Source organism: Impatiens glandulifera, chromosome 6, assembly GCF_907164915.1.
Source record: "Impatiens glandulifera chromosome 6, dImpGla2.1, whole genome shotgun sequence".
Lineage (NCBI taxonomy): Eukaryota > Viridiplantae > Streptophyta > Magnoliopsida > Ericales > Balsaminaceae > Impatiens > Impatiens glandulifera.
In genome coordinates, this window is record NC_061867.1 from 1,310,003 (window position 1) to 1,334,659 (window position 24,657).

At 32.1% G+C, this 24,657-nt stretch overlaps 4 protein-coding genes across 5 annotated transcripts; 2 read left to right on the forward strand and 2 right to left on the reverse strand.

The window, feature by feature from the left end:
* Positions 1-237: 237 nt before the first annotated feature.
* On the reverse strand, positions 238-1,940 carry LOC124942208 (adenine phosphoribosyltransferase 4-like). Its single transcript, XM_047482666.1, has 6 exons — positions 1,640-1,940; positions 1,455-1,565; positions 932-1,024; positions 707-856; positions 567-625; positions 238-490 (listed from the first exon to the last, which is right to left on the reverse strand). The coding sequence occupies exons 1-6, from the start codon at positions 1,719-1,721 to the stop codon at positions 392-394; spliced, it is 594 nt and encodes a 197-aa protein (XP_047338622.1). The 5' UTR covers positions 1,722-1,940; the 3' UTR covers positions 238-391.
* Positions 1,941-8,717: 6,777 nt separating this feature from the next.
* On the reverse strand, positions 8,718-10,685 carry LOC124942344. 2 transcript variants are annotated; one of them, XM_047482825.1, is made up of 4 exons: positions 10,352-10,685; positions 10,058-10,213; positions 9,581-9,980; positions 8,718-9,512 (listed from the first exon to the last, which is right to left on the reverse strand). In XM_047482825.1, exons 2-4 carry the CDS (start codon positions 10,154-10,156, stop codon positions 8,854-8,856), a joined length of 1,158 nt encoding a protein of 385 aa, XP_047338781.1. In that variant the 5' UTR covers positions 10,157-10,213; positions 10,352-10,685; the 3' UTR covers positions 8,718-8,853. The 2 variants fall into 2 exon arrangements, with proteins under 2 accessions (XP_047338781.1, XP_047338780.1); XM_047482824.1 differs by having other exon boundaries at positions 10,058-10,246.
* Positions 10,686-12,546: 1,861 nt separating this feature from the next.
* On the forward strand, positions 12,547-15,224 carry LOC124942400 (3-oxoacyl-[acyl-carrier-protein] synthase 3 A, chloroplastic-like). The gene is made up of 8 exons (XM_047482901.1): positions 12,547-13,040; positions 13,124-13,272; positions 13,348-13,484; positions 13,555-13,660; positions 13,750-13,868; positions 14,158-14,222; positions 14,581-14,788; positions 14,873-15,224. The coding sequence occupies exons 1-8, from the start codon at positions 12,877-12,879 to the stop codon at positions 15,092-15,094; spliced, it is 1,170 nt and encodes a 389-aa protein (XP_047338857.1). The 5' UTR covers positions 12,547-12,876; the 3' UTR covers positions 15,095-15,224.
* A 7,072-nt stretch (positions 15,225-22,296) lies between these two features.
* Positions 22,297-23,329, forward strand: LOC124942388 (protein INAPERTURATE POLLEN1). The gene is made up of 2 exons (XM_047482889.1): positions 22,297-22,367; positions 22,443-23,329. The coding sequence occupies exons 1-2, from the start codon at positions 22,355-22,357 to the stop codon at positions 23,180-23,182; spliced, it is 753 nt and encodes a 250-aa protein (XP_047338845.1). The 5' UTR covers positions 22,297-22,354; the 3' UTR covers positions 23,183-23,329.
* The last annotated feature ends 1,328 nt before the right edge of the window (positions 23,330-24,657 follow it).

Consider the following 24,657-nt stretch of genomic DNA (forward strand, 5'->3'; position numbering starts at 1 on the left):
TTGCCCAAGAATGAAATTAGAGATTGGCCTTAATTCATGTTTAAATTATTTATGAACCCACCAAACCCAAATGGATAAGAATCAAGAAAATAAAAACTCACTAAAATTTAAGTTTTTGATATTATGAAAACTAAATATAAGTTTGTAGTAATACCCACATAATTAAACTTGTTGTTTTTACATAAGAGAATGCTTGTGATTTATGATTAGTGAATGATTATTAATTAATAGCCACTTTGAGAATAACATGAATAATAAAAGAACTTAAATAACATAATTAAACAATCCTTTTCATAAAACTACCAACAAACAACTCAGGCAGTTTTTTTTAATCAAGATCCGATCAAAATTCATTAATCTAACTACCAGCAAATAATAATAATAGTCAATCTCAAACTTGTTGATCATCAACATCGATCTTCATTATCCCATTCTCTCTTTTCGAATCAACAAGAACATATAGCGGTTTCTGATTCAATCTATCACGACCCTACAATCATTTAACCACCCTATTCAAAACTAATCACACGAAACATTTTCAAATAAATTTTTCATATCCTTCATACCTTAAGTTCCGGCACTCCAATAACACAAGCACATTCAACAACTTCAGCTCCAGCTCGTTCTAAACAGCACAAATCAATGACTTACCATACTAATATTATGTCAAAAAAAAACAAAATAAAGGATTGATCAATATCCTTACCCAACAAATTCATTGCAGCACATAAAGTTCCACCAGTTGCGATCAAATCATCAACCACGAGAACTCGTTCGCCCGGTTCAACAGCTCCAACATGCATTTCAAGACAATCCTTTCCATATTCCAACACATATTCCTCCGAAGTAACTTTACCTATATATACAATTAAGGTTGATTTGAATGTTGATCATATTCAAGAAGAAGAAAATGTTCATATTAATAATTTACCAGGTAATTTTTTTGGTTTCCTCAATGGAATAAACTTAGCTCCAATGGCCAATGCAATTGGTGTACCAAAAATAAACCCCCTTGCCTCTATCCCTAAACAGTCAAATGGCAAAATTACAAAATGGGTTATGTTAAGAAATGAATAGAGAGTCTAATTATCATAATCAAATGAGGCCAAAAATGGGGGTGAAAAGGATAAAAGGGTCCACAAATGAGGTGGGTATCCATCATCATTCATCAACAACCACCATCCACTCAAATTTGATTGGAGCACATCACATTCTTTTTACAAGAAATAAAAAAAGGCAATCAATCTCAAAGTCACTAAACAAAACCCACTGTCATTTCACTAGTTTAATTCCATCCCTTTTCAAAAAATGACCAGAAATTTATACCCAAGGTCCCCCCACACACCACCGCCGCAGGTTATTGTCTTTTAAGAACAAACCCAACTTTCAAAGACTCAATCTTTAAAGCATATATAATCAAAAGAATGAGATTCCAAACATTTTGATATAGATACCTGCGACAACTTCAATGTTTTTGCCCTTATACCGGTCAACAAATAAATCAATTGTGTCTTTGAATGCCTTGGGATCTAGTAACAGTGTTGTTATGTCTTGAAACATGATACCTGAGATTTGATTTGTTTACAAATTACCCACATCTGTTTCTTTATTATCATTCAAGAAAGAAATATGATATTACCTGGTTTGGGGAAGTTAGGAACTACACGGATTTTCGATTTGATTTCATGGAGACGAGGATCATCTTCCTTGCAGGCTGCCATTGTTGAGAAACAGAGTGTTTATTTGGTTCGGTTTTGGTATTTGTCGGAGATTGGAACAAAAGAAGCAGGTGGAGACAAAAGCTTAGCAACAGAACTTGCCCTGGCCGGGTGAAAAAGATTCTAGAGAGATAAAGGAGAAGGGTAGATTCAAAAAGATTGTGTTTTTGGACTCTGTTTTTATAACAAGATTTTCAGCTTTCTGCACAAAAATGTGGGGTGTGTGTGAGAGAGAAAGAAAGAAAGAGACTGTGGGTGTGTGTGAAATCTCCACAATTAAGTGTCTTGTTTGATCTTCTTCTTAAGAATCATCAAAATGAGTTATTTGGAAAAAACCTAACTCCTAAATTTGATATAAAATTATCAAAATATGATTAGATCTGGTTTAGTGTTATTTGTGTATGTGGGTGTTTTGTTTTTGATGAAATATCAAATCAATGATTTTGTGACAATGAATAGCTAGTTTGTTTGATGTGTTGGCTTATTTAGGATTTTTATTGGGATTTTTTAAATAAAAAAAAATGATAAAAACAAGCAATGGGTTTGTAATGGATTGAATTATTGTATATTTAAGATTTAAATTTTTATGAAAATAAAAGTATTTTAGTTGATTAAATAATTAAAAACACATATACAATACTAATGTTTTGGGGTAGAAAGTATTTTACTTTATATACATAGAAAAAATAACATTTAAAATATGTCTTTGTTTGAAATGAATCTTTGTACATTTATTTTGTTTGATTTTGTTTCATATACATTAAAATTAGTTTGATATGTTATAACTCGTGAATATCATGTCATTTTCAACTAGTTTTTGATTTTTTAAATACAAACAAATTTCTCAACAAAAGAATAAACAAAAGTTTTAACTTATTCTCTTTAGATATCTTCAAGTGACTACTACCACAAAATAATTCTCGGGACATCACTCGAAGTTTCTGTCGAAAAAGTAAAAAAAATGTGAGATGGATTTAAATTTTATTTTTGCACTAATTAACCAATATGTTCAATATGACATTATTATTTATGGAGCTATAACATATCAAACTAATTTTAATGTATAAGGAGCAAAATCAAATAAAATAAATGTACAAGAATCCATTTCAAATAAAATGATGTATAAATAGATTTCAAATGTTCTTTAATGTATACAAAATAAAATACTTATTACCCCTAAACATATTTAAATTCTACAAGTTCTTAATATGTTAAATTCACATCAAACAAGGTCTTAATATGTTAATTCTATAATATTATAAAAAGGTAAACTCAAGATATTTTAGTATATGATAATTTGAATTATTTAATTTAAAAGTGACAATCAAAGTAATAACTTATTTAAAATAACCCACATCAAACAAAATATTGCACACATTCTAAAATATTGGCACTCGGGATTTCGCGCGCCCCATTGTGCTTTCTCGTTCTTTCTTTGTCACATTTTTGGCTACAATTTTATTAATTAATTAATAATAACTTTATAGATTTTCTATGAGAACAATCTTGGAATTTTGTATCGATATTCGTTTCTACATTAAACTTTTTTTATTGTGCTCACCTTACCCAAAAAAAAAACTAGGTTTATTCGTTTGATGTGAATAACATATAGCCAAAATCAATATGATATCTTACTAATTTGTCTATAATCCACTTTTACCTTTCATTTGTCCCAACCAAGCAATTATTATAATTCAAATTAATTTTCGCAACAATGGTGTGGATTGAAATAAAAAAATTTAATTGTGGAATGTCACATTGATTTTGGAGGAGGAGAATTTATTCTATGAGAAAAAGTTTCGTGAGCAGTTAAGATTCATTATGGGGATACATTTTCGATCAATTTTTTTTACGACATTTGATGTAGTGTAAAAATTTTAGTTGCAACGTATCATGTGTTTGTTTTCATTGCGATAGGTAGAGATTGCACAGTTAAGAACATGTTTGATCATCGATCTAGTAGAGTTTTATTTTTTGATAATACGCAAACAAGTGTCCTCATCTTAATAAGATATTATGCGTTAGCAAGACAAAATGATTTTTGTTGAAAAAAGTTTTAAGAGACAAAGATTTCATCAATAATCTCGTTCTTTGAATTGAACGTTATCACGTTGAAATTCTTACACATGATATATACATGAAAAAATGTTATATGAAGATTGTGAATCAATAACTCACTTACTTTTGCATTGTCGAGAGGTAACTAGTATTTGGAGTATTATTGAAATTCATTGGGTGATGTATGCGTGTTTGGGTAGTTGTTGAGATATTTGGTTATGTGACTGATATTACATGCATGCCTACATATTTGAGTTTCCATCCCAACTATTTTCTTGTGGATAATCTAGTTTGAGAGAAATCGTCGAATTTTTAATCATCGTAGTCGTCCGTTGTGTATCATTCACAATGATATCATTACAACGTTTTCTAAGATTCGTTCTGAAAAGCTGATAGAGTCGGTCAGAAAACTAATCATTTTTTCAATAACCTACGAGCTCGATAACTTATTGGGTAACGTGATTTTATTCTATTTTTTTCTCATTTTATGTTTTATCGTTATGGTTAAACTATTTTTATCAATTTTAATTTATATGAACTATTTTATAAAATGTCATCATAATTTTATATATTTTACAAAAATAAAATGAAATTTTGAATATAGTAAAATTTTGGTTTAGGACATGCATTAATTTGGGTCATGTTGAATACTAATTGTATATGTCGGGAAATTGTCTCTTTCTAAGTTGCTGCCTCACGAGTTATTTTCGGGTATTTAAAATACCATTTTTTTTATATTTCAATTTGTAACATTAAATAGACAAATAGAGTTTATTATTATTTTAAAATAAAAACATTAAATAGTCTGAGATAATGTGTATGTGGTACCACAAGCAAAAAATGGGCCCTATCTAAAGATGTGTCAATAATATTATTAACTCCCCATGCATAAAAATTGCAATAGTAAAGGTAGAAGGTAACATCTTTGACTTTTAATAAGTACTAATTTTAGTAATTTTTTAACCCTTACTATTAATGATAAGAATTGTGACAATTTATTCAATTGAATTTAAGTCACATGGTTTGGATTTTTGCAGAGATTGATATATACTGCAAATATTTGATTCGTTTGGTGCAACATAAATTCATCGTGATCAATTTATCAACATAGTTTGTTTTGAAAGCATTGTCGTATATGTTATTGTTTTTTATTTCCTTAAAGTGTGAATGAAGTACTCAAGTCGTCTATGGTTGGAATCAATACAAATATGTCTTTACTTATTTATTTTAGTGAGGTTGAAGTGCATATCTTTTAATATTTCATTTTATTTTTTAAAAATTTCTTATTTTAGTGAGATTGTTTACTTTGTTAATGAAACTTGGTCATTTATGGATATACTATTCTTTATTTGTTAGCATTATTTTATTGAGTGTAGAATACAATTTGGAGGCACTATTTTCAATCATCTTGATAGTTATATTAAAATTGAAAATGTAATTATAATCTTTTTGTTATTAGTGAAATTTGATGAATTCGATCGATTTTTTTTTCTCACGTCATGATTATGTGTTTAAAGGATTGTTATCATTTTTTTTAATTTAACAAAAAAATCATTTTATTGAGGGTAACAAATCTTCAATCATATGGATCCTATGACGCTTTTTGTTATTTGATCTTAAATTGGTGGATTGTGAGAAATTAGTTATACTTATAAAGAATCTAAGAACTTAGTATGTTGTGCAAGATGTATTTGTTCTTATTTTCATGTTTTATATTTTTTTTCTCATATCTGTTGGGTACTTTCTTTATTATTAACTATTTTAATATTTTTTTCTTTTCATTATTTATAAAAAGAAACTTGTCTATGTTCAAATAATATACTTTTATATATATTTTTGTCCAACCAAAATTTATTATACCCATTACTCACATTGGAATGGAATGGACACATGAAATCTAGCTTTGAAACTTTATCATCTCAAGAAAATTAAGCATTTGATCTATATATTTAATGGTGGATAAATTTAGTTTTGATAATTGTTTTGACTTTATTATATAAACTATATGAATTAATTATTGTGAGGTTAATTAATATATATTATTAGTCAATGTTAATAAAACGAACCATTTCTTGTCTTACTCACCTTTCAAACAATTTTTCCCAAACTACCCACCTTTTCATTCACATTCTCAAACTACCCACCTTTCTCTCTCTAAATCATTAATCAATTCATTAATTAACTCACTCTCTATCTTAACCTATTAATTAACTCTCTCTCTAAACCTATTAATTAATTCCTCTTTTGTTTGGGAAAAATTGTTTGAAAGGTTGGTAGGACAGAAAATGGTTCTTAATAAAACTCCACTTTTGTGAACCCAATGTGGTAGGTAGGTAAGAAGATTTTGACCATAGTTGAGAGAAAAGATCTAGGTTAGGGTTGTAGGGGTGCCCTAAAGCTAGAGAGAAGAAGTGAAGGGTACTTAGTAGTAGTTAAATGTGGGTGGGGGAGGATCTTTATGGGAAGATAGCCCTAAGATCTTCATGTCCCCACTTTTTGTGGTTGCCTTCTAATTCTACCCAATCAAATTCAATGCAAATCTCCCTCTCTACAACATAGATTGCCAATTGTGACAAATGTTCATCATGCACTTCTTACCATTTTTTTACATTCAAAATTACAATGCCATTTCAAGTTTTCATTTTCAAATAATCTTTTCATATATATTTAGTGAGTATGATAACTAATTTATATTTATTTTAAATTATTACTAAATTTTAATGTTATAATTTATCTACTAACTCTCATTCATATTTATGCTTTCATAACTTACATAATTTTAAAAGTCTATAATGCTTATGAGACGTGACAAGTTAGTCTTCATTGTACTTTAACTAATTTTTATTGAAAAAGATTATCGATTAATATTATAAATTTAAATTTTATTTAAAACGTTTTAAATTAAATTTTAATTTTTAAAAGAAAAAAATGAAATGATCTCTTTGAACCACTTCACTTTGGTCAAAGGTACTTTATTTTTAAATTAAGTATAATTTCCTTTTATTTTTTCTTTTCATGTTTTATACTTAAGGTTGGTTCTCATCAATTTGTGATAATTTAAAAATCGATTTTCCGGCTAATGTTGAGTATATGAATTTTTAGATTTAAAAATTTAAGTAACGTAATCAATGAAGTAAGAGTTTGAAACACCCCAACCGAAACAAATATTTTTATTTTTTAAAAGGATAAATATATATTATATTAAAAAAATTATTGATTTCAAGATTTGGGAGTTATTGCCTAATAATAGTTATTTGAAATTTATGTATATTAAGATTTTTTAAGTTTGAATAATCATTGAAGTTATTTAGAGATTGAAATTATTTGAATAATTCCAAAAGAATTAAACATTCTCTAATAAATATAATAATTTTCAACTAATCAATAATCTTAAATGAGAAGAGGAAGAAAAAAAAGGTTATATACATTGAATGGTGGACTAATAAAAAATTGTATATTTTTAATTTTAATTTACAGGAATAGTTAAAGCAACATTAATTAAGTCCTTGTTTGGAAAATTTAAATTATCAAAATACTCTAATTTGATTTACTATTAATGAAAATTTAAGAGTAAATTATGAGAATATTCTTAGTCATATGGGCACATTTTGTACATCTTTTGATATTTTTTTTACACAAATAAGGTTGGTCTTTTGAGATTTAATTTAATGAAATAATTTCAAACCAAACAAAATATATATTATAAAATTATAATGTGGGTCTTTGAGATAATTAAGTGGCTAATCAACTTTATTTTTTCCCTATGAAGTTTGATCGATCTCCACATGTTATGTTTCTTTTTAATTAATGATATCATTAATCAAATTCTTTTAGGGCTTGTTTGAAAAATATATTATTTAATAAAAATATAGGTTATTTAGAATTTTGTATGATTAATTTTAAAAATATTTTTATATTTAAATTTTAAATTTAATAAATTGAATTCCATAATAAACACCAAATTTTCATGATTGGTATTTTACGAGTAACTACCCTTACACAATACTATTCATGAATTCAAAATTAATATATTTATTATTGGTTTAATTAATTACTTGAGACTCTAATTTTGTTTTTATCACAAAAAAATTTGAAATTTTATTAGAGATTAAATCTTTAATATTTTTTTATTTGAATTTTTATTTTACATGTAGTTATTAAATATCAAATATTTTATTAGTCCCTTTTTTTCTTTTTATTCATTTAGCATACCAATGGAAAAAATTAAAAAATTAGTCATTTTCAAAAATAAACTTCAATAAATAAATAAAATGTTCAATTTTTTAGTCTTAAATAATGAGTCATTTAGAGTTAGTTTAATGTGAATTCTTTAGATTATTTTTTAGAGATTTTATCCATTTTTTTTATAAATTATATTTTTATTACATTATTGTAACACATTAAATCACTAATATCATTAACTAAAATATTTTTACTTTATCTTTAAAAATTTAAAAACTCAAATTTTTTTTTCTTATTATCAAACTATATATTTTGAACAAAACCCAAAAACAAAAACCTCAAATAGCAAAAATATATATAATATATTTATAGAACAAGACCTTATTATACATGATTCAAACAAATTGACAATGATAAAATTGTTATTAAATTATTACAGTAAAATTAATATACTTTTTTCTTTAAAACCATCGCACGTTAGATAAGTTGTAGAGAATCCCTTTTTTTTTTTTTACGTTTTTTTTATCTTCTCGAGAAAATACAGAATCCCACCTTTAAGCATATATATAGATTTCATTGGGAAACAACTTTTTATGTTAGAATTCTCATGGATTTACAGTTGGTAATTGTTCTTTGTCTAATACAAATAAAAAAATAAAATAAAAAAATCATTAAGATTGTATAAACAAAAATAAAGAGAAGATGAAATGGTGTTATTTGGAGATTTCAAGGTTGTTTGGTGTTCTTCAATACTAAAAATTATCTTAGACAACACACACTATCTTAATCTATCTATATGGTGTCTTTTAAGGGACAAATTAATGAACAATCAAATGCTTAAAGAAACATAAGAGATTAAGAATGACCCATAAACTCAACCAAATCGAACCGACTTTTAACACCTGCGTTTAGACCTCTTACTTCTCTTAACCGGCATAAACCACTTATCGCCTCCAATCTTCGTCGTTTTAGCTTTCATTATTCTCTTATATTCTCTCGACTTAATAACCGTTTCCATAATGTTTACATCTTCTCTAATCTCATGTCTAGAAAGACATGCCATACTTGGCAATACATCTTTCTGAAAATCCTTCACTCTTCTTCCCCTCTTCATCAACTTAATCCCACATTCCTCCTTTTTGTCGCTAATAATTTCACAACCTTTTGATGAAACACAGACGCAATATTCGCTACTAATTTCCTCTTCCTCGAGATTCATTACTATCAATTCATATGAATCAACTGATCGTTCTGGCTTCTGCTCCAACTGTCGAGTTCCCTGCAAGGAAATGCCCATGAGGGACTCGACTGCTTCGAGAATCCCAAGATCCACTACTCGATCTGGTCCTATTTCTGTGGGGATATTAATGTTATTGTTGTTGTTATTCAAATGAGGATCATTCACATCTTCGATACATCTTTCAGGACGATTAGTACAACTACTACTGATGTTGCTGCTGCTGTTTGAATCCATTATGCTGGTTTTAAAGAATCTATCCGAAGAATTATCATCATCCTCATCATCTTCAGGCTGTTTGTTCAGATCCAATATTCCTGTTTGTTTGTTCACATTAGCAAATCAGCATTTGTTTTTTGCAATAAGAGATGAAAAAACAGCAAACCTTTAATGGAGGAAGTACTTGAAGCTTGTATAATAATAACACAGCTATCATCATCATCATCATCATTGTTCTGATTCTTCTGCTCCTGGTCGAGAACTGGTTCCTCCAAATCGATGATAACTGGATTATTCTTATACAACCATGGTTTGCTGCTTCCAGCTTCCCCTGATCCTGATCCTCTCAAACACAGAGACAGATTTAAAGATTCTTTGGGACATTCAACAACATAATTATGATGATAATTTGAAAGCTGATGAAGATCAAGAGGACTTTTCTGGATCATGTTTGGAAACATTGAATGAGCTCTCTCATTCCATAAATCATACTCATCCATCTTCTTCCAGCCAAAGCTTTCCATTAGGTTTCTTTGTATGCCATACAACCGGTGGAGCTCAATTACCTGAAATCAACCAAATCAAATCTCTAAAGCAATCTCCAATCACAATCTCTATTAATTTCTTTAGCCACCCACAATACCTGTTTCCTGAAAACACCCTCTTGGCTAATCATAGTCTCCTTCAAAGAATTATCCATAGTTGTCATCATCATCATCATGGAATCCTCAAACATGATCATTTTAGTAACATAACCATGGATTGTTTCTCAAATCAAAACTGGGAGTTTGAGAATACCCTATACATGATATATCATGATTCATGTCCATATCTATCACAAATCACATCAAGTAAAAAAAACAAAAGGATCTAAATCTTTTACATAAACCCACAATTGAAACAACAAAAAATTACAAAATTAAAAAGGAGAGCGTACCAGGAATGAGAGTGATCCATGAAGCAGAAATTACAGACCCAGATAAGAAATTGAGGAGGAGATCACATTGAACAATCCAAGAGAAGATGAAGAAGAAGGGTTTGTTCTGACTAGTAAGAAGAAGAGTGTGGATGGTGTGTTTGGGATTTAACACTGCACCCACCAACATAACATAGCATTCCTTTCTGGCAAATTATTATGATAAAAGTTTCCATCTTTCTCTCTCACCCACAATTTGCGTCATTGGGATTCTCCATCATAATCTCTCTTCTCTCTCTCTCACACACACACTGCTTTCTTTCTCTCTCTTTTCACTTTCGATTTCTTTAAAGACGAACAGTCAGTCAGAAACCTCTGCTGCGGAAGGGCCATAAAGGCCAATTTCATGTGTTGTTCTTAATCAATGACCATTTTCTCCTTCTCTATTTTCTTAATTCCTATCAAGTCCTCACATTTCTTTTTTATCTTTATTTTATTAAAGTCATTTTTTTAAAATAAATATTTTTTTTATTTGAGTTAATTACTTTAAACATATGTTGTTTTACAAGATTAATCATTTTGCTTACATTTTTATTCTTGTGGATTAATCAATTAACTATTTTAATTCCTTTTCAATTATAATTGTTTTATTTTTGTTGATTTGGAATGTATAATTCTAAATATATTAGGTTAATTGAACGGAGAAGAGTTTACTTAATAGATTAAAAGAATTGAATTCATATTTATTATAAATATTTACACTTAAAAACGTTTTAAGTTTAAAGTGATAAATATAATTTTATAACATAAATATGTCCTTAATAACCCATATAATAAGAGTGTGAGGCTTTAATCAAGGATTGAGACTTGTAATTATAATTCGTTTGCGGTTTTCGATCTGAATTGTCCCATTATTTGTGGGTTTTTTCGATTTGATCGATAGTTTACCGAGGTTTGTATTTCTACTATAATCTCAACCCAATTATGACTCGAATATTATATTTATTTGTTTTTCATATAAAAATTTAAGTTTATTTTTATAATATATTTTTTAATATAATACGGTATATAATATTAAAGAAAACCGTTTATATAATTAATTAAACAAATTTTTATTTATTTTAAAAAATATAGTATAGCGGTGTTTCATATAAATTGTCTGAAACTGAGATAATAAAAACAATTTTTTTAGATAGAATGTGACGGGAATGATAAACACATTCTCTACTTTGATTCTTATTGTCATCTTTGAACCATTTAAAACAATTATCGTTTTGACTTCACAAGTGCAGAATTTATAGAAGGGCGATCTAGATCTAGATCAAAATTGACAACTCTTAGGCAACGTTTTTTCTTAAGTAAATGTAAATGCACGTCATTTTTTCTCGACATTCCTCCAAAGTTGATATGATATCATTCCAATTCTCTAATTATACATTGGTGCTCTTCTCATTCTCTACCCAAATTAAAAACAGTTTAGTTATTGTGAAACTAAGTAGATTGTATGCTTGCAATTTTTTTTAATTATCTTTTCTGACCTTTCTAATTTTTCAGTCTCACCCTCTGTCCTTATTTTTTCTTATGACATTACTATTTGATTTTATAGAATAAGACTAAATGAACCTCCCTCAAAAACATTCTTACTATAGTAATTTTTGTTTGGGTTGTGAATGTAGCATGTGATAAAAGATCTTATTTAAAAGATTAAGAAGTCTTAATTATAATTTAAATTGAATTGAATCATCAATGTAACACTTGAAGAATACACTCATTAAAAAAACAAAAACAAAAAAGAAGTATTTACTTTAGGAAGAGATATTGAAATAATGCTAATACATTTTATTTTTTTAACTTTCAAGAAGAGAAGGTTTAAAGTTAGAAAATACCACAACACAATTTGCATGAAAGTGAGGCTAATTTGAACCAATTTTTTTTTTTTTTTTGGCTAATATCTAAATGAAAAGAATACACTTTGACCCTTTATCTAATTATTATTATTATTATTATAATTATTTGTTAATATCTAAATAAATATATTAAAAAAATAGAATTCCCTTTATTGGGAAATTAAAAGTTTGGGTTTGAATGTATAATTATTGAAATTCATTTGGGTCTAGTTAAATGAACAGAAAAAGATCAAGACTTTCATATCCATGGAACCACTATTGAACCAAGCAGTCGGGTTTTCGTTGCAAAATTGGATTTGAAGACGTGGTGTTGTGTGCGTGAGACGAAAGAGAAGAAAGGGTAGCTGTAAATTAGGAACAACCCATCTGTAAAAACATTGGATTTTCCTTCACTGAGGTTGGCATAATCGCCCCCACTTCTCTTCTTCTTCGTTTTCTCCGCGCAGTCATTGTTTCCCCCCCACTTTGTTCTTTCTCTGTTTGATGAATTTATGTATTCTCTTTCAATTTCTCCATAAACCTTAATGGGTTCAGTCAATTTCACTCCCATTCTCGTCTTTCATCGATAAGTTAAAACAGATCTTAGTTCCTTTCTCCACTCTCTCCTGTTCTTCTACTATCTCGAAATCCTTCCACCAAATGGCAAATGCATCTGGGTTGTTTTCGCCAACACTTCCCAGCTTAAAGAAACGGGTGTATCCATCTATAGGCTTATACCGATCCGATTTATCCAAGAGAGTATTCTGTTCAAGCACCATTGAACTGGGTTCTGGTGTTTCCCCTTCAGAATCTCGAATACCAAAGTAAGTTTGCTTCACTTGATTATCGTTGCATTGATTTGAAGAATCGTTGATTAAGCTTGTTGCATGGGTATTTTGAATTACAGGTTAGTCAGTAAAGGATGTAAACTTGTTGGATGTGGGTCTGCTGTCCCTAAACTTCAGGTTTCTAATGATGACATTTCGAAACTGGTTGATACTTCAGATGAATGGATATCTGTTCGCACAGGGATCCGTAACAGACGAATTTTGTCTGGTAAGCTATTGTTATTTGGAATTGATCTCAATTTGTTCTAAATTGATTATGGGTTTGGTTATTTCATTCTTACAGGACAGGAGAGTTTGACTGATTTAGCAGTTGAGGCAGCAAAGAAAGCTCTTTTAATGGCAGAGACAGATCCTGCTGATCTTGATCTAATTCTACTATGTACTTCAACTCCAGAAGATCTATTTGGTGGTGCTCCTCAGGTATAATTTATTGCAGTTATGGTGTTTCTGAGTCGAGAATTTATCGTGTTTGACTGGTTATTGATTACAGATCCAGAAGGCATTAGGGTGCAAGAAGAATCCACTTGCTTTTGACATTACAGCAGCTTGTAGCGGATTCATTCTTGGCCTTGTTACAGCTGCAAGTTATATTAGGGGTATTGTTTTCATTCTTAGCTGTTGTTTAGATGTTGTTCGAATGGTTGTACTGAAATTAGATGTTGTTCTGATTGTTTGGAAATTCCAGGAAGTGGCTTTAAAAATGTTCTTGTGGTTGGTGCTGATTCTCTTTCTCGGTTTGTTGATTGGAACGATAGAGGGACTTGCATTCTTTTTGGTGATGCTGCTGGTGCTGTGCTAGTTCAGGTACTGAATTTTTAAGTGTTGAATGAGTTATGAAAGATCAATCGATGTCCACATCCTCTAGTTCTTCTTCATTCATATCCACGATGTAGTTCTTGAATTGAGTCTAGGCCAAATACAAGTTCTTCATGAGCATTTGAGGCAAGTTCAGTCATGAAGAACTTGTATTCATAGCTTACGTAATCAAGCAAGATTTTTTAGCTTAATTTGAGCCGATTAAGTGATGTTAGATAACGATTTCTTAGTCATCTTTCAAATTGGGCCATAAATTTTGTTTTTTTATGTTGTGCAGTCTTGCAGTAGCGATGATGATGGGTTACTTTCGTTTGACTTGCATAGCGATGGCGAAGGACAAAGGTTTGTATTATATAGACAAACTATGTTTTGTTTGGCGCAAGGGATTTTTACATGTTTCGTTCTCATTTTCAAACGCCCAATTTTTGAGGTTTTTTGGACTCTAAATCAGCTTATTTGAGTAGATTTCTTCTTCCCATACTTCCTCATGCCTTCTTGTCTTATGGAATTGTATAGCATTTTATTTTCACTATATCTCGTTAGGTAGATCTTCGAGTAAAGACTATTTTCTTTTATCTTTTAGATGGCCCCAATTCTGTTGGATAAACTAGTCTCATGGAAATCTCTTGTTTTCCATACATTTATTGTTGGGGCGAGCAATGCATCAAACGTAGTTAGATCATTTTTTCAATAACTGCAGGAATTTGAATGCTTCGATCAAACAAACTGAAGTTGATAATGGTTCGGCCCTAAACTTCCCACCAAGACAATCCTCTTATTCATGCATCCAGATGAATGGTAAGGAAGTGTTCCGGTTTGCTGTTCGTTGTGTGCCACAATCGATTGAAGCAGCTCTGGGAAAGGCAGGCTTAACTTCTTCAAACATAGACTGGCTACTTCTTCACCAGGTAGGAGAAATCATACATCAAAATTAATGATAATGAGTTGTTTTTTAAGGATTTGATGGATATAATGTTTTTTTTTTAACGCAGGCAAATCAGAGGATCATTGATGGAGTTGCAACTAGGCTACAAATACCACAAGAACGGGTTATTTCGAACTTGGCGAACTATGGGAATACAAGTGCTGCATCGATTCCGTTGGCTCTTGATGAAGCTGTTCGAAGTGGGAAGGTGAAACCTGGGCAGACTATTGCAGCTTCTGGTTTTGGAGCTGGATTAACATGGGGTTCTGCTATTGTAAGATGGGGATGAATGTGTGATGATGGTTTTTATTTTGGATTTTGAAATTAGATCATTTTATTTTGTGTTTTGAGTTCAGACTTCAGATCCTGTTACAGACTTTTTGCATCATCAGTAAAAATAAAAAATAAATCTTCATATTTTGTAATGTTACTCAATTTTTTTGAGGGGATATTTATTTAATTAAGTCCTTGAAGAATTAGAATGTGTACAATTAGATCCCTCAATAGATGAAGTGAAACATATTGGAACCAATGTACACATCTAGGTAGGTTTGGTTTGTTTATGTCTGTTCCATTTTAAAATTCTCTTAGTTTAAGATATTGTTTGATTTTAAGTTAGTTGGATAAATAAGGATAGTAAGTTATTTCAAAAAAATTATGTAGCTGATTAAAATTGGTTTATTTTAAGTTCTTTGAATAAATAAAAAATGAGCGGATATAAATTTAGAAGTTGAGTCGTTTTACTTTAATCAACCAACTAAGGTGATAAGAGTTAGACTTAAATAACTAAAATATCACGGGTTTGATTCTATTCAAAAACATTTTGAGTTGAAACGAGATAACGAAGGTGTGATGTTTTACTGGTTCTCCTTAATTAAAAAAAATACACTATCAAAATTATAATTTCTTATAAATGAATAAACGATTGTTTTTTTATTTTCACTTTCTTAATTATTTCATTACATCTATTAAAAAAAATCTTTTTTCTAACATATTTTTAACACATTCAAATTGTATTCGTATATCTCAAAAATTAAAACAAAAATACGTTTAGATCATTCGATTTTTTTTAAATAACATATATAAAACGTATTTAAATATCATTTTGTTCAAAAACGTGATAAATTATTTAAAAATTCAAAAATTATACGTTAAAATAAGAAAACACAAGTTTTAATCGATTTTTGCCAAATATATAAGTAATGATGTTATTTTGATATTTTATTAGTTATTTGAATTATTTAATTAATAAGAGAGTAACATAAATTTATTTGGATATAAGTTTGAAAAAAAGTTATAAATTTATTTTAAAATGTTTTATTTAAGATTAGTTAAGGTGAGATAGGACTATTAATTTCAATTAAATAATATTTTAATCATATATATTAACAAAATTTAATAATAAAAAAAATGGTGTAAAACTCAAAATTCATTCGTAAAAATGATTGAAAAAAGAAAAAAATAGTAATAATAACTAATGAGAAAAATGAAATTATTTGTCAATTTATTAACTACATATATATAATAATAATAAATTATTAAAAAAATAGGTATTTAATTAAATTTAAAGAACTAAAAACATAATCTTTCTCCTTTCTCCCTCTGTGTGAAATTTGATGGAATAACCCTCATAAGAGGGGAATTTCCAATTTTAACAGGTGATTAATAAGTTTATCATTTTTGACCTTTTGCCAAGTCAAAAGGTCAGTTTTACCCTTTATTAAAAAAAAAATAAAAAAAAATTTGATTTTCATTCTCCCCCGTCTTCCTTTCCCCAGTTCTCCTTTCACTCCCTCTCTCTCGTTTCCAACTTCCCGAAGACGACTGATCAACCCCGAAGACGACGACGACGCCGAAGAGCCCCCGAAACATCGACGACGTCCTCTCCCTCGAACCCCGACGAGCTCCGACGACAAACAAGAGCCCCCGGCGAGAATCTCAACTCCAGAACGTCGAAGGTGAGTTTATCTTCCCCGTTTCTATCCGTTTCTATCCTAGTTCTCCGTTTTATATCCATGCATGCTATAATGGAGGAATGGTTTAGGTATTGTTTAGGTTTAGGTATGTGTTTAGGTTTAGGTAGTGTTTATTGTTTAGGTTTATTGTTTAGGTTTAGTTTTGGGTTTAAAATGCTTCTGTCGAAAGCTGTTGCAGGGTTTTGGGTTTATTGTCGATGGCGACGATGCATTTTCGCAGGCGACAGTGCATCTGTCGCAGACGACAGTGCATCTGTCGCAGACGACAGTGCATCTGTCGCAGACGACAGTGCATCTGTCGCAGACGACAGTGCATCTGTCGCAGACGACAGTGCATCTGTCGCAGACGACAGTGCATCTGTCGCAGACGACAGTGCATCTGTCGCAGGCAATCTGTCGTCTGCGACAGATGCACTGTCGCCTGCGAAAAATGTCATATTTCCTTTAAATTAGTGGTATTTACTTTCATTATTCTGACTTATTGATTTTTTGCAGATGGCACCAACCAAATGCAAAAACAAAACTGTAATTGAGAACTTTCTTGGACGTGTTTCATGGAAATCTACTTGCACCTGCTTGTTAAAGACCAAGGACAAGTTTAATCACTTTGGTTTTATGGAAAGGGCTATGAAGAGTCAATTTCAGTATCTATTGAAAGCCCCGACTGTCATTTTCTCAGGAACAATAATCCACCAGATGTTGATCAGGAAAAACAGCTCCAATTCGAAGGGAATAAGTTTCTTAGTCAATGGTCAGCAGCTTTACTGGGGCATGAAGGAATATGCCTTGGTAACAGGCCTAAATTTTGGAAGATTTCCTGTCATTGAAAACTGGAACGCTGAAGAATGTCCACCCCTAGTCCATAAATACTTTGGTGGCAAAACAGTTGTTAAAGTGACAGAAGTTCAAAGTGTTTTCCTCAACTGCTCTGAGAAGGAAGATGCATGGAAGCTTGGGCTCATCAACCTTATCTACCAGTGTCTCTTTGGATCTGATAATAGGAAGAGGGTATGTTTGAAGATCTTCAGCATGGTGGAGGATATGGAAATGTTCCTTCAATTTCCATGGGGAAAGGTGTCATTCAATTCAACTTTGAAGGGTATTGACAAGGACATGAAACATCTTCGGCAGCTATATGTGGAGAAGAAGGAAACTTGCAAGGGGAACTGTGATGTTGCTTATACTATTAGTGGCTTCGCCATAGCCTTCCAAGTTTGGACATATTTGGTTATGAAGACATTTGTCCCCAAATTTGCGGATATGATCGAGGAAAAACATACATGCCCAAGGATATTACTTTTTACAGCCTCCAAAAGCAACACCAACACTAGCCAAGAGGTATCCAATGCCCTTTTCAAATGCAATGTCTTTAACAAGATTCATGAGTCTGAGGAAGAGAAGAGGAACTACTGTGGGGATGACTTTGAAGAAATGGGAGATTACATTTATGATGATTTATTTGAAGTGGATGGTAGGAAGAGAAAGAATGAAGATGGTACTCCCAAACAAACGCCCAAGAGGAGAACAATTAAAAGGACAGCAATTAAGATGATCGAGTCTAGTGATGAATCTAGCGAAGACAGCTCTCGGTCTACTACTCGTGAATCAACCCATGTCCCTTCAGCAACGAGTCCTCAAAAGAAAGAAGACAGTTCTCCTACTAGGCAAGACAAGTTTGACAATCCGGTGACTAAAGCCCAGAATGATGACAAGTTTGATGAGCTTATAAAGGATGTGAAGGAGTTGAAAAGGGATGTGAAGGAGCTGAAAACTGAAATGAAGGTAATGAAAGAGGATCAACGGGTTATGTTCAAACACATAATCCAATTATTGGATGAAATAAAACAACAAAAGAATGATGTTTCTGCTGCTGATATGAATGATGTTGGGTTGGAGGATGCTGTTGCTGCTACTGATATGAATGATGTGGAGAAGGATTTGGAAATCAACAAAGATGTTGCTGATGAGAATGATGATGTTGATGATCTGCCGAATGAAAAAGAAGATGCTGCTGATATGAATGATGTTGGGTTGGAGGATGCTGTTGTTGATGGTTTGGAGATGATAACCAATGATGATGTTGGGTTGGAGGATGCTATTGTTGATGGTTTGGAGATGATAAACAATGCTGCTGTTGTTGATGATGACAAAGATTCTTCTGCTGTTGATGGTTTGGAGATCAACAAAGAAGCTGTTGTTGATGATGATCAAAACAAGGATGCTTCTGCTGTTGATGGTTTAGAGATGAACAAAGAAGCTGTTGAAACTGCTGTTGTTGAAATTGATGATGAAGAGGCTGTTGATGAAGAGGCTGTTGATGGTTTGGAGATCAACAATGAAGCCGAGCAAAATGAAAACAAAGTTGAAGAGGCTGAAAACAAAGTTGAAGAGGCTGTTGATGAAGAGGCTGTTGATGGTTTGGAGATCAACAATGAAGCCGAGCATAATGAAAATAAAGTTGAAGAGGCTGAAAACAAAGTTGAAGAGGCTGTTGATGAAGAGGCTGTTGATGGTTTGGAGATCAACAATGAAGCCGAGCAGAATGAAAACAAAGTTGAAAAGGCTGTTGATGAAGAGGTTGTTGATGGTTTGGAGATCAACAAAGAAGCCGAGCAGAATGAAAACAAAGATGAAGAGGCTGCAGCTGTTGTTGATAAGAATGTTGAGTTGGGAAAGAAAGAATTGGCCACGAAGAAGAAGAGGAAGGTAGTTTTGGCCAAAAATAGGTTGGGCAAGAAAAGGAAGATGAATGAAGAGGCTGACATGGGAAAGAAGAATGATGAAGAGGATGACATGGGAAAGAAGAATGATGAAGAGGCTGAGTTGGGAAAGAAGAAGGATGATGATGTATTGGTATTGACTCCAACAAGATTTCAGGGACAGAGTTTTCGGAGAAAGAAGAGGTCCACACAATTGGGGAACTATACAGATCCTAATGGAAAATCCTTTAAACTCATTGATCCAGTAACTGTAAATCCTCTTTTAGATTATGATAGTGAACTGTTGGATGATTTGAAACAATGGATGAAGCTGGAGGATGATGACAAGATAAATCTGGTTCTTTTCCATGCTGGTCGAGAATTGTTTAACAGAATGTTGAGGCCTCAGAATTGGCTACATGATCAGGTAAGTTTTTGTTGTTGAAACTGTTTTTTGGGTATTGTATTAACAGCAGGTTAAAGAGAAATAGCAGGAAGTGCATCTGTCGCAGGCGACAGTGCATCTGTCGCATGCGGGAAATGCATCTGGCGCATGCGACAGATGCATCGTCGTCTGCGACAGATGCACTGTCGCCTGCGACAGATGCACTGTCGCCTGCGACAGATGCACTGTCGCCTGCGACAGATGCACTGTCGCCTGCGACAGATGCACTGTCGCCTGCGACAGATGCATTTCCTGCTATTTCTCTTCATGTTCTGTGCTTAATTCATTCGATGCTCTGTGCTTACTTCATTTTCTCGAATCTGTCGCAGGAGATAGATGCAGCATGTTACATTCTTAAAAAAAGAGTTGCCAATTTTCCCAAGACTTATCAACCGATGGATTTCTCAATATGTGACTGTAATGTCTCTACGAGGTTGTCGTTACGTTATTCAAAGTTCTCCAAAAATCCACAAACATACACATTCGACGATGACTTGATGGAATATTTCAGGGGTGATGAAGAAAAATTGATGACTTCTTGGATGATTGTAGATAAGATATATTTCCCTATGAATCTTAATATGAAGCATTGGGTCCTTTGTGAGGTGCAACTACAAGATTGGTGCATCAATGTTTATGACTGCGAACAAGGATTTATCAAAAAGAATCACTATGACAAGTTCATGAAACCACTATGTGAAATGATTCCATATCTCTTTCTATTTGGAACGACCGAGTTTGACAGGATCAAGTATCCTAAGTTCAGTTTGGAAGGAATGTCATATGTTGTAATACCACACCCAAGAGTCCCCAAGTGCACGAAGAGTGGAGACTGTGGTCTTTTTACAATCATGTATTTGGAGTACCTTACTGCAAAATTGGATATATCAGCTGTGACATCAGAGAACATTGTTTTTTGGAGACAAAAATGGACAGTTAGGTTGTTCCACCATATAATAGACCCATAGAAAATGGACATAATTTAGCTATGTATATTTTTGAATGTAAACCTTATGTATTTATTTTTGAATGTAATTTAGTTTGCTATTTTGAATTCAAATATAATATAGTATATATATATATATATATATATATATATATATATATATATATATATATATATATATATATATATATATATATATATATATATAATTAAGCACAAAACATAAATGAAATGCATCTGTCGCAGGCGACAGTGCATCTGTCGCAGGCGGGAAATGCATCTGGCGCATGCGACAGATGCATCGTCGTCTGCGACAGATGCATCGTCGTCTGCGACAGATGCACTGTCGCCTGCGACAGATGCATTCCTGCTACTTCTATTTGTCCTGCGACAGATGCATTCCTGCATTCCTGAAATCAATCCTGCTATTTCCCTTTGACAACACAACAGATGACAACACTTAAACAGATGAAATATGAAGATGATCAAAACCCTACCCCAAAAACAGATGATCAAAACCCTACCCCAAAAACAGATGATCAAAACCCTACCTTCATATGTAGCATTTCGGGGTACATTCACACCACGACACGAACTTGAGACAAAAGAACTAACCCCACAATCATCAGTTTTCCAGTCTCCATCAAAGAGTAGAAAAACACCAACATTCATGTGATCTGCAATTGAAAAAAATTCAAAGAAGTCAGTGACAGTGACCAGTCAGTGATAATTGCAAGGAGGAAAATGCAGGGAGGAAAATGCAAGGAGGAAAATGCATCTGTTGCAGGCGACAGTGCATCTGTCGCAGACGACAGTGCATCTGTCGCAGACGACAGTGCATCTGTCGCAGGCGGGAAATGCATCTGTCGTATGCGACAGATGAACTGTCGCCTGCGAGAGATGCATTTCCCGCCTGCGACAGATGCACTGTCGTCTGCGACAGATGCACTGTCGCCTTCGTCACCTTCGTCGGATGTATATTTCACTGTAAAACAAATCAGCCAAGCTCTAAAACCATTATTCCATGACCTAACCTACATCCTAGACTCTAAACAACAAAACCCTAAAACGACGAACGTCTAACCTGAATGTTGAAGACGATCGTCGATGATGAAGGAAGGATCCGTTGATGATGAAGGAAGCTTGATGATGAAGGAAGCTTGATGATGAAGAACCTTGATGAAGGAAGCGTTGATGATGATGAAGGAAGGACGGGGAAATGACGGTTGGTGGAGAGGAGGGAAATGGGTGAAGATAGTGACATTTCAGTAACTGAAATACGCACTACTGAATTAAATTTTTTTTTTTTTTTTTTAATAAAGGGTAAAACTGACCGCAAAAGGTCAAAAATGATAAACTTATTAAAAGTGGAAATTCCCCTCTTATGAGGGTTATTCCATCAAATTTCCCCCCTCTGTATCTTCTTCTTCGAAGAAAGAATTCATCTTTAAAGAAGATCCAAGAATCCATCTTTCCTTCAACAATGAAGTCCCTCGGTAAGATCTTCATCTTCTTCCTTTCCTTTACTTCAAAACCCTAACAAACATGATCTAATAATTTCTTGAAATCAGCCCTGTTTCGCCGCAAGAACAGACAACGAAATTTCAAACCATTCTACGAAGAATGGATTCAAACATTAAGAGATGCTCTCCTTCCTCAACTCCGCCGTTCAATATCATCCACCGTCCGTTTCCCTCATTTCGTTTCCTCCGACGTCGAATCAATCCATTCCCATTTCATATCCTACTACGACGCCCTAGACCTCGCCGCCTCCGACGACGCATCACAAGTTCTCATCCCCGATTGGCGTAACCCATTAGAAAAACCCTTCATCTGGCTAGGAGATTTACATCCATACCTATTCATAAACCTCCTTCGTTCCTTCATAATCGGAGAAGACCCATCAAATCATACGGATCGAAATTGGCAGATTTCGACTGCGTGGAAGAGTCCGACTAGGGAATTGAGTAATAGGGTTGATGAGATTGAAAGGGGTTTGAGGTTGATGGTGCCTGCTCTTGTTTCTAGAGCTAGAGAAGCTCAGGGGAAGTTTGTGAAGAAGGTGGCGGTTGATTGGCGGCGGAAAGAGGTTGTTGGGAAGGCGGTGGGGGAGGAAATGGAGGAGATGGGTTGTGTTGTGGTGGATGCGAATAGGTTAAGGAGGAGTGTTCTTGCTGATATATTGGTGGCTACTAATGTTTATCAAGCTGCTGTTTTTCTTGAAGGGTTGGCTCAGTTTGTTGTTGGGTTTAGAGATGGACAATTGATGGCTGAGTTTGATCGGTGTGAAGCTGTTGATGTTACTCAATGAGTTGGAATGGTGTTTTGTCTTTGGATTATAGTCTTTTCAATTGAAGTATGTTTTGCATGGTGGGTGTTACTTTCTTAGTTTTAAATTTGCTTATATTTGTAATGTGAATGACACCCTAATTTAGAAATGTAGACAAAAGGTGACACAATTATATCTAAAAGCATCAAGGGTTTTTGTTTGGCTAATGAATTTTTTGAAAAAAATGGATACTCCATCTAGATAACAAAGTCTCTTGTTTGAATTTAGGGATGTTAAGAGGATACTTGGGTAGCCCAAATCTAATTTTTTATTTTAATACTCGACCCAAATGGGTATATCTATTTTTATTAATTGTACTCAATTTCTTACCGGTATTTTATTACTCGATTAAATACCTTTAAGATTGTAGAGATTTAAAAAAGAAAACATAATTTTGAAAAATTAAAAAAACATAACACGCTCGATTACTTATATATGTTGTTATTATATTTGAAAAAAAATGTTTAAATTTAAGGTTGAAGAAAAAAAGTTTAAAAAATAAGATTGAAGATAAAAAAAAATATATATTTTATTATTAAATAAAAATTAAAAATGAAGAATAATAACTCATTAGAGAGAATAAAAATAAAATGTTTGAGTAAAATCTTAAGGTGTAGATAAGAGTAGCGTAAATAATGTATTTATTGTGATATTTGTCATTAACATATGAAATATCACAATAAACCTTAATAAAAAAAAAACATTTTAATTTCAATATTAATATAATTAGGTATCGAGTTTTGGATTTGAGTTTACACACTCTCTATTTCTGACTTCGAACCCAGATCGCCATACCTGATCCGACATGACCCCAATTTAAAATATTTGAACTTAACCATTGAGTAACAAATATATAGGGTATACAAATATTCATTCTCATTCCTAGTAGAATTCTTGATAATTCAATTTTTTTTAAAGGTCTGTATACTAAATAAAATGGGGCATTTTAGCTCAATGACAAAGCAAGACAAAGAAATAAACATAGGAGACAAGGGATAAGAAATAAAAAAATATTGGGCTCTTACAATATGTTGGTGTGGAGACTCATATATCATTGATAGAGTCAAAGGTGTCTTTCTCATTCTTTGAATATGTTGTAGAACCTTAATTTATTTTCTTTACTTATGGTTTATAAGTAACACTTTTTATTGAACTTTTATAATGTGATGTCATTGAACTTGTTAGAAAACTTTGTTTATTTTATTCATTTGCTTAATGTTTTCTATAATACCTTTTATTGGACTTGGATTCTTATAATTTGATGTTGTACAACCTTATTTTCTTCTTCATTTGTTTATGGTTTACATGTAAAACTTTTTATTGGGCTCAGATTCTTATAATGGGTTGTTGTATTTATTATGCTCTTCTTTAAACAGGTTAGAAACCTTGTTTATTTTCTTTTTCTATAACACCTTTTATTGACTCCAACTTACATTTTATTGTCTTGTTTTTCCTTT

What these genes read in the sequence shown, in the direction of transcription:
- LOC124942208 (XM_047482666.1), bottom strand. Translation starts at nt 1,721, where the DNA reads ATGGCAGCCTGCAAGGAAGATGATCCTCGTCTCCATGAAATCAAATCG. An exon ending in TCCTAACTTCCCCAAACCAG is followed by an intron (nt 1,566 to 1,639) that starts GTAATATCATAT and finishes ATCAAATCTCAG; the next exon opens with GTATCATGTTTCAAGACATA. An exon ending in GAAACCAAAAAAATTACCTG is followed by an intron (nt 857 to 931) that starts GTAAATTATTAA and finishes TTGTATATATAG; the next exon opens with GTAAAGTTACTTCGGAGGAA.
- LOC124942344 (XM_047482825.1), bottom strand. Translation starts at nt 10,156, where the DNA reads ATGATCATGTTTGAGGATTCCATGATGATGATGATGACAACTATGGAT. An exon ending in AGGGTGTTTTCAGGAAACAG is followed by an intron (nt 9,981 to 10,057) that starts GTATTGTGGGTG and finishes GGTTGATTTCAG; the next exon opens with GTAATTGAGCTCCACCGGTT. An exon ending in AAGTACTTCCTCCATTAAAG is followed by an intron (nt 9,513 to 9,580) that starts GTTTGCTGTTTT and finishes ACAAACAAACAG; the next exon opens with GAATATTGGATCTGAACAAA.
- LOC124942400 (XM_047482901.1), top strand. Translation starts at nt 12,877, where the DNA reads ATGGCAAATGCATCTGGGTTGTTTTCGCCAACACTTCCCAGCTTAAAG. An exon ending in AGCGATGGCGAAGGACAAAG is followed by an intron (nt 14,223 to 14,580) that starts GTTTGTATTATA and finishes CAATAACTGCAG; the next exon opens with GAATTTGAATGCTTCGATCA. An exon ending in ACTGGCTACTTCTTCACCAG is followed by an intron (nt 14,789 to 14,872) that starts GTAGGAGAAATC and finishes TTTTTAACGCAG; the next exon opens with GCAAATCAGAGGATCATTGA.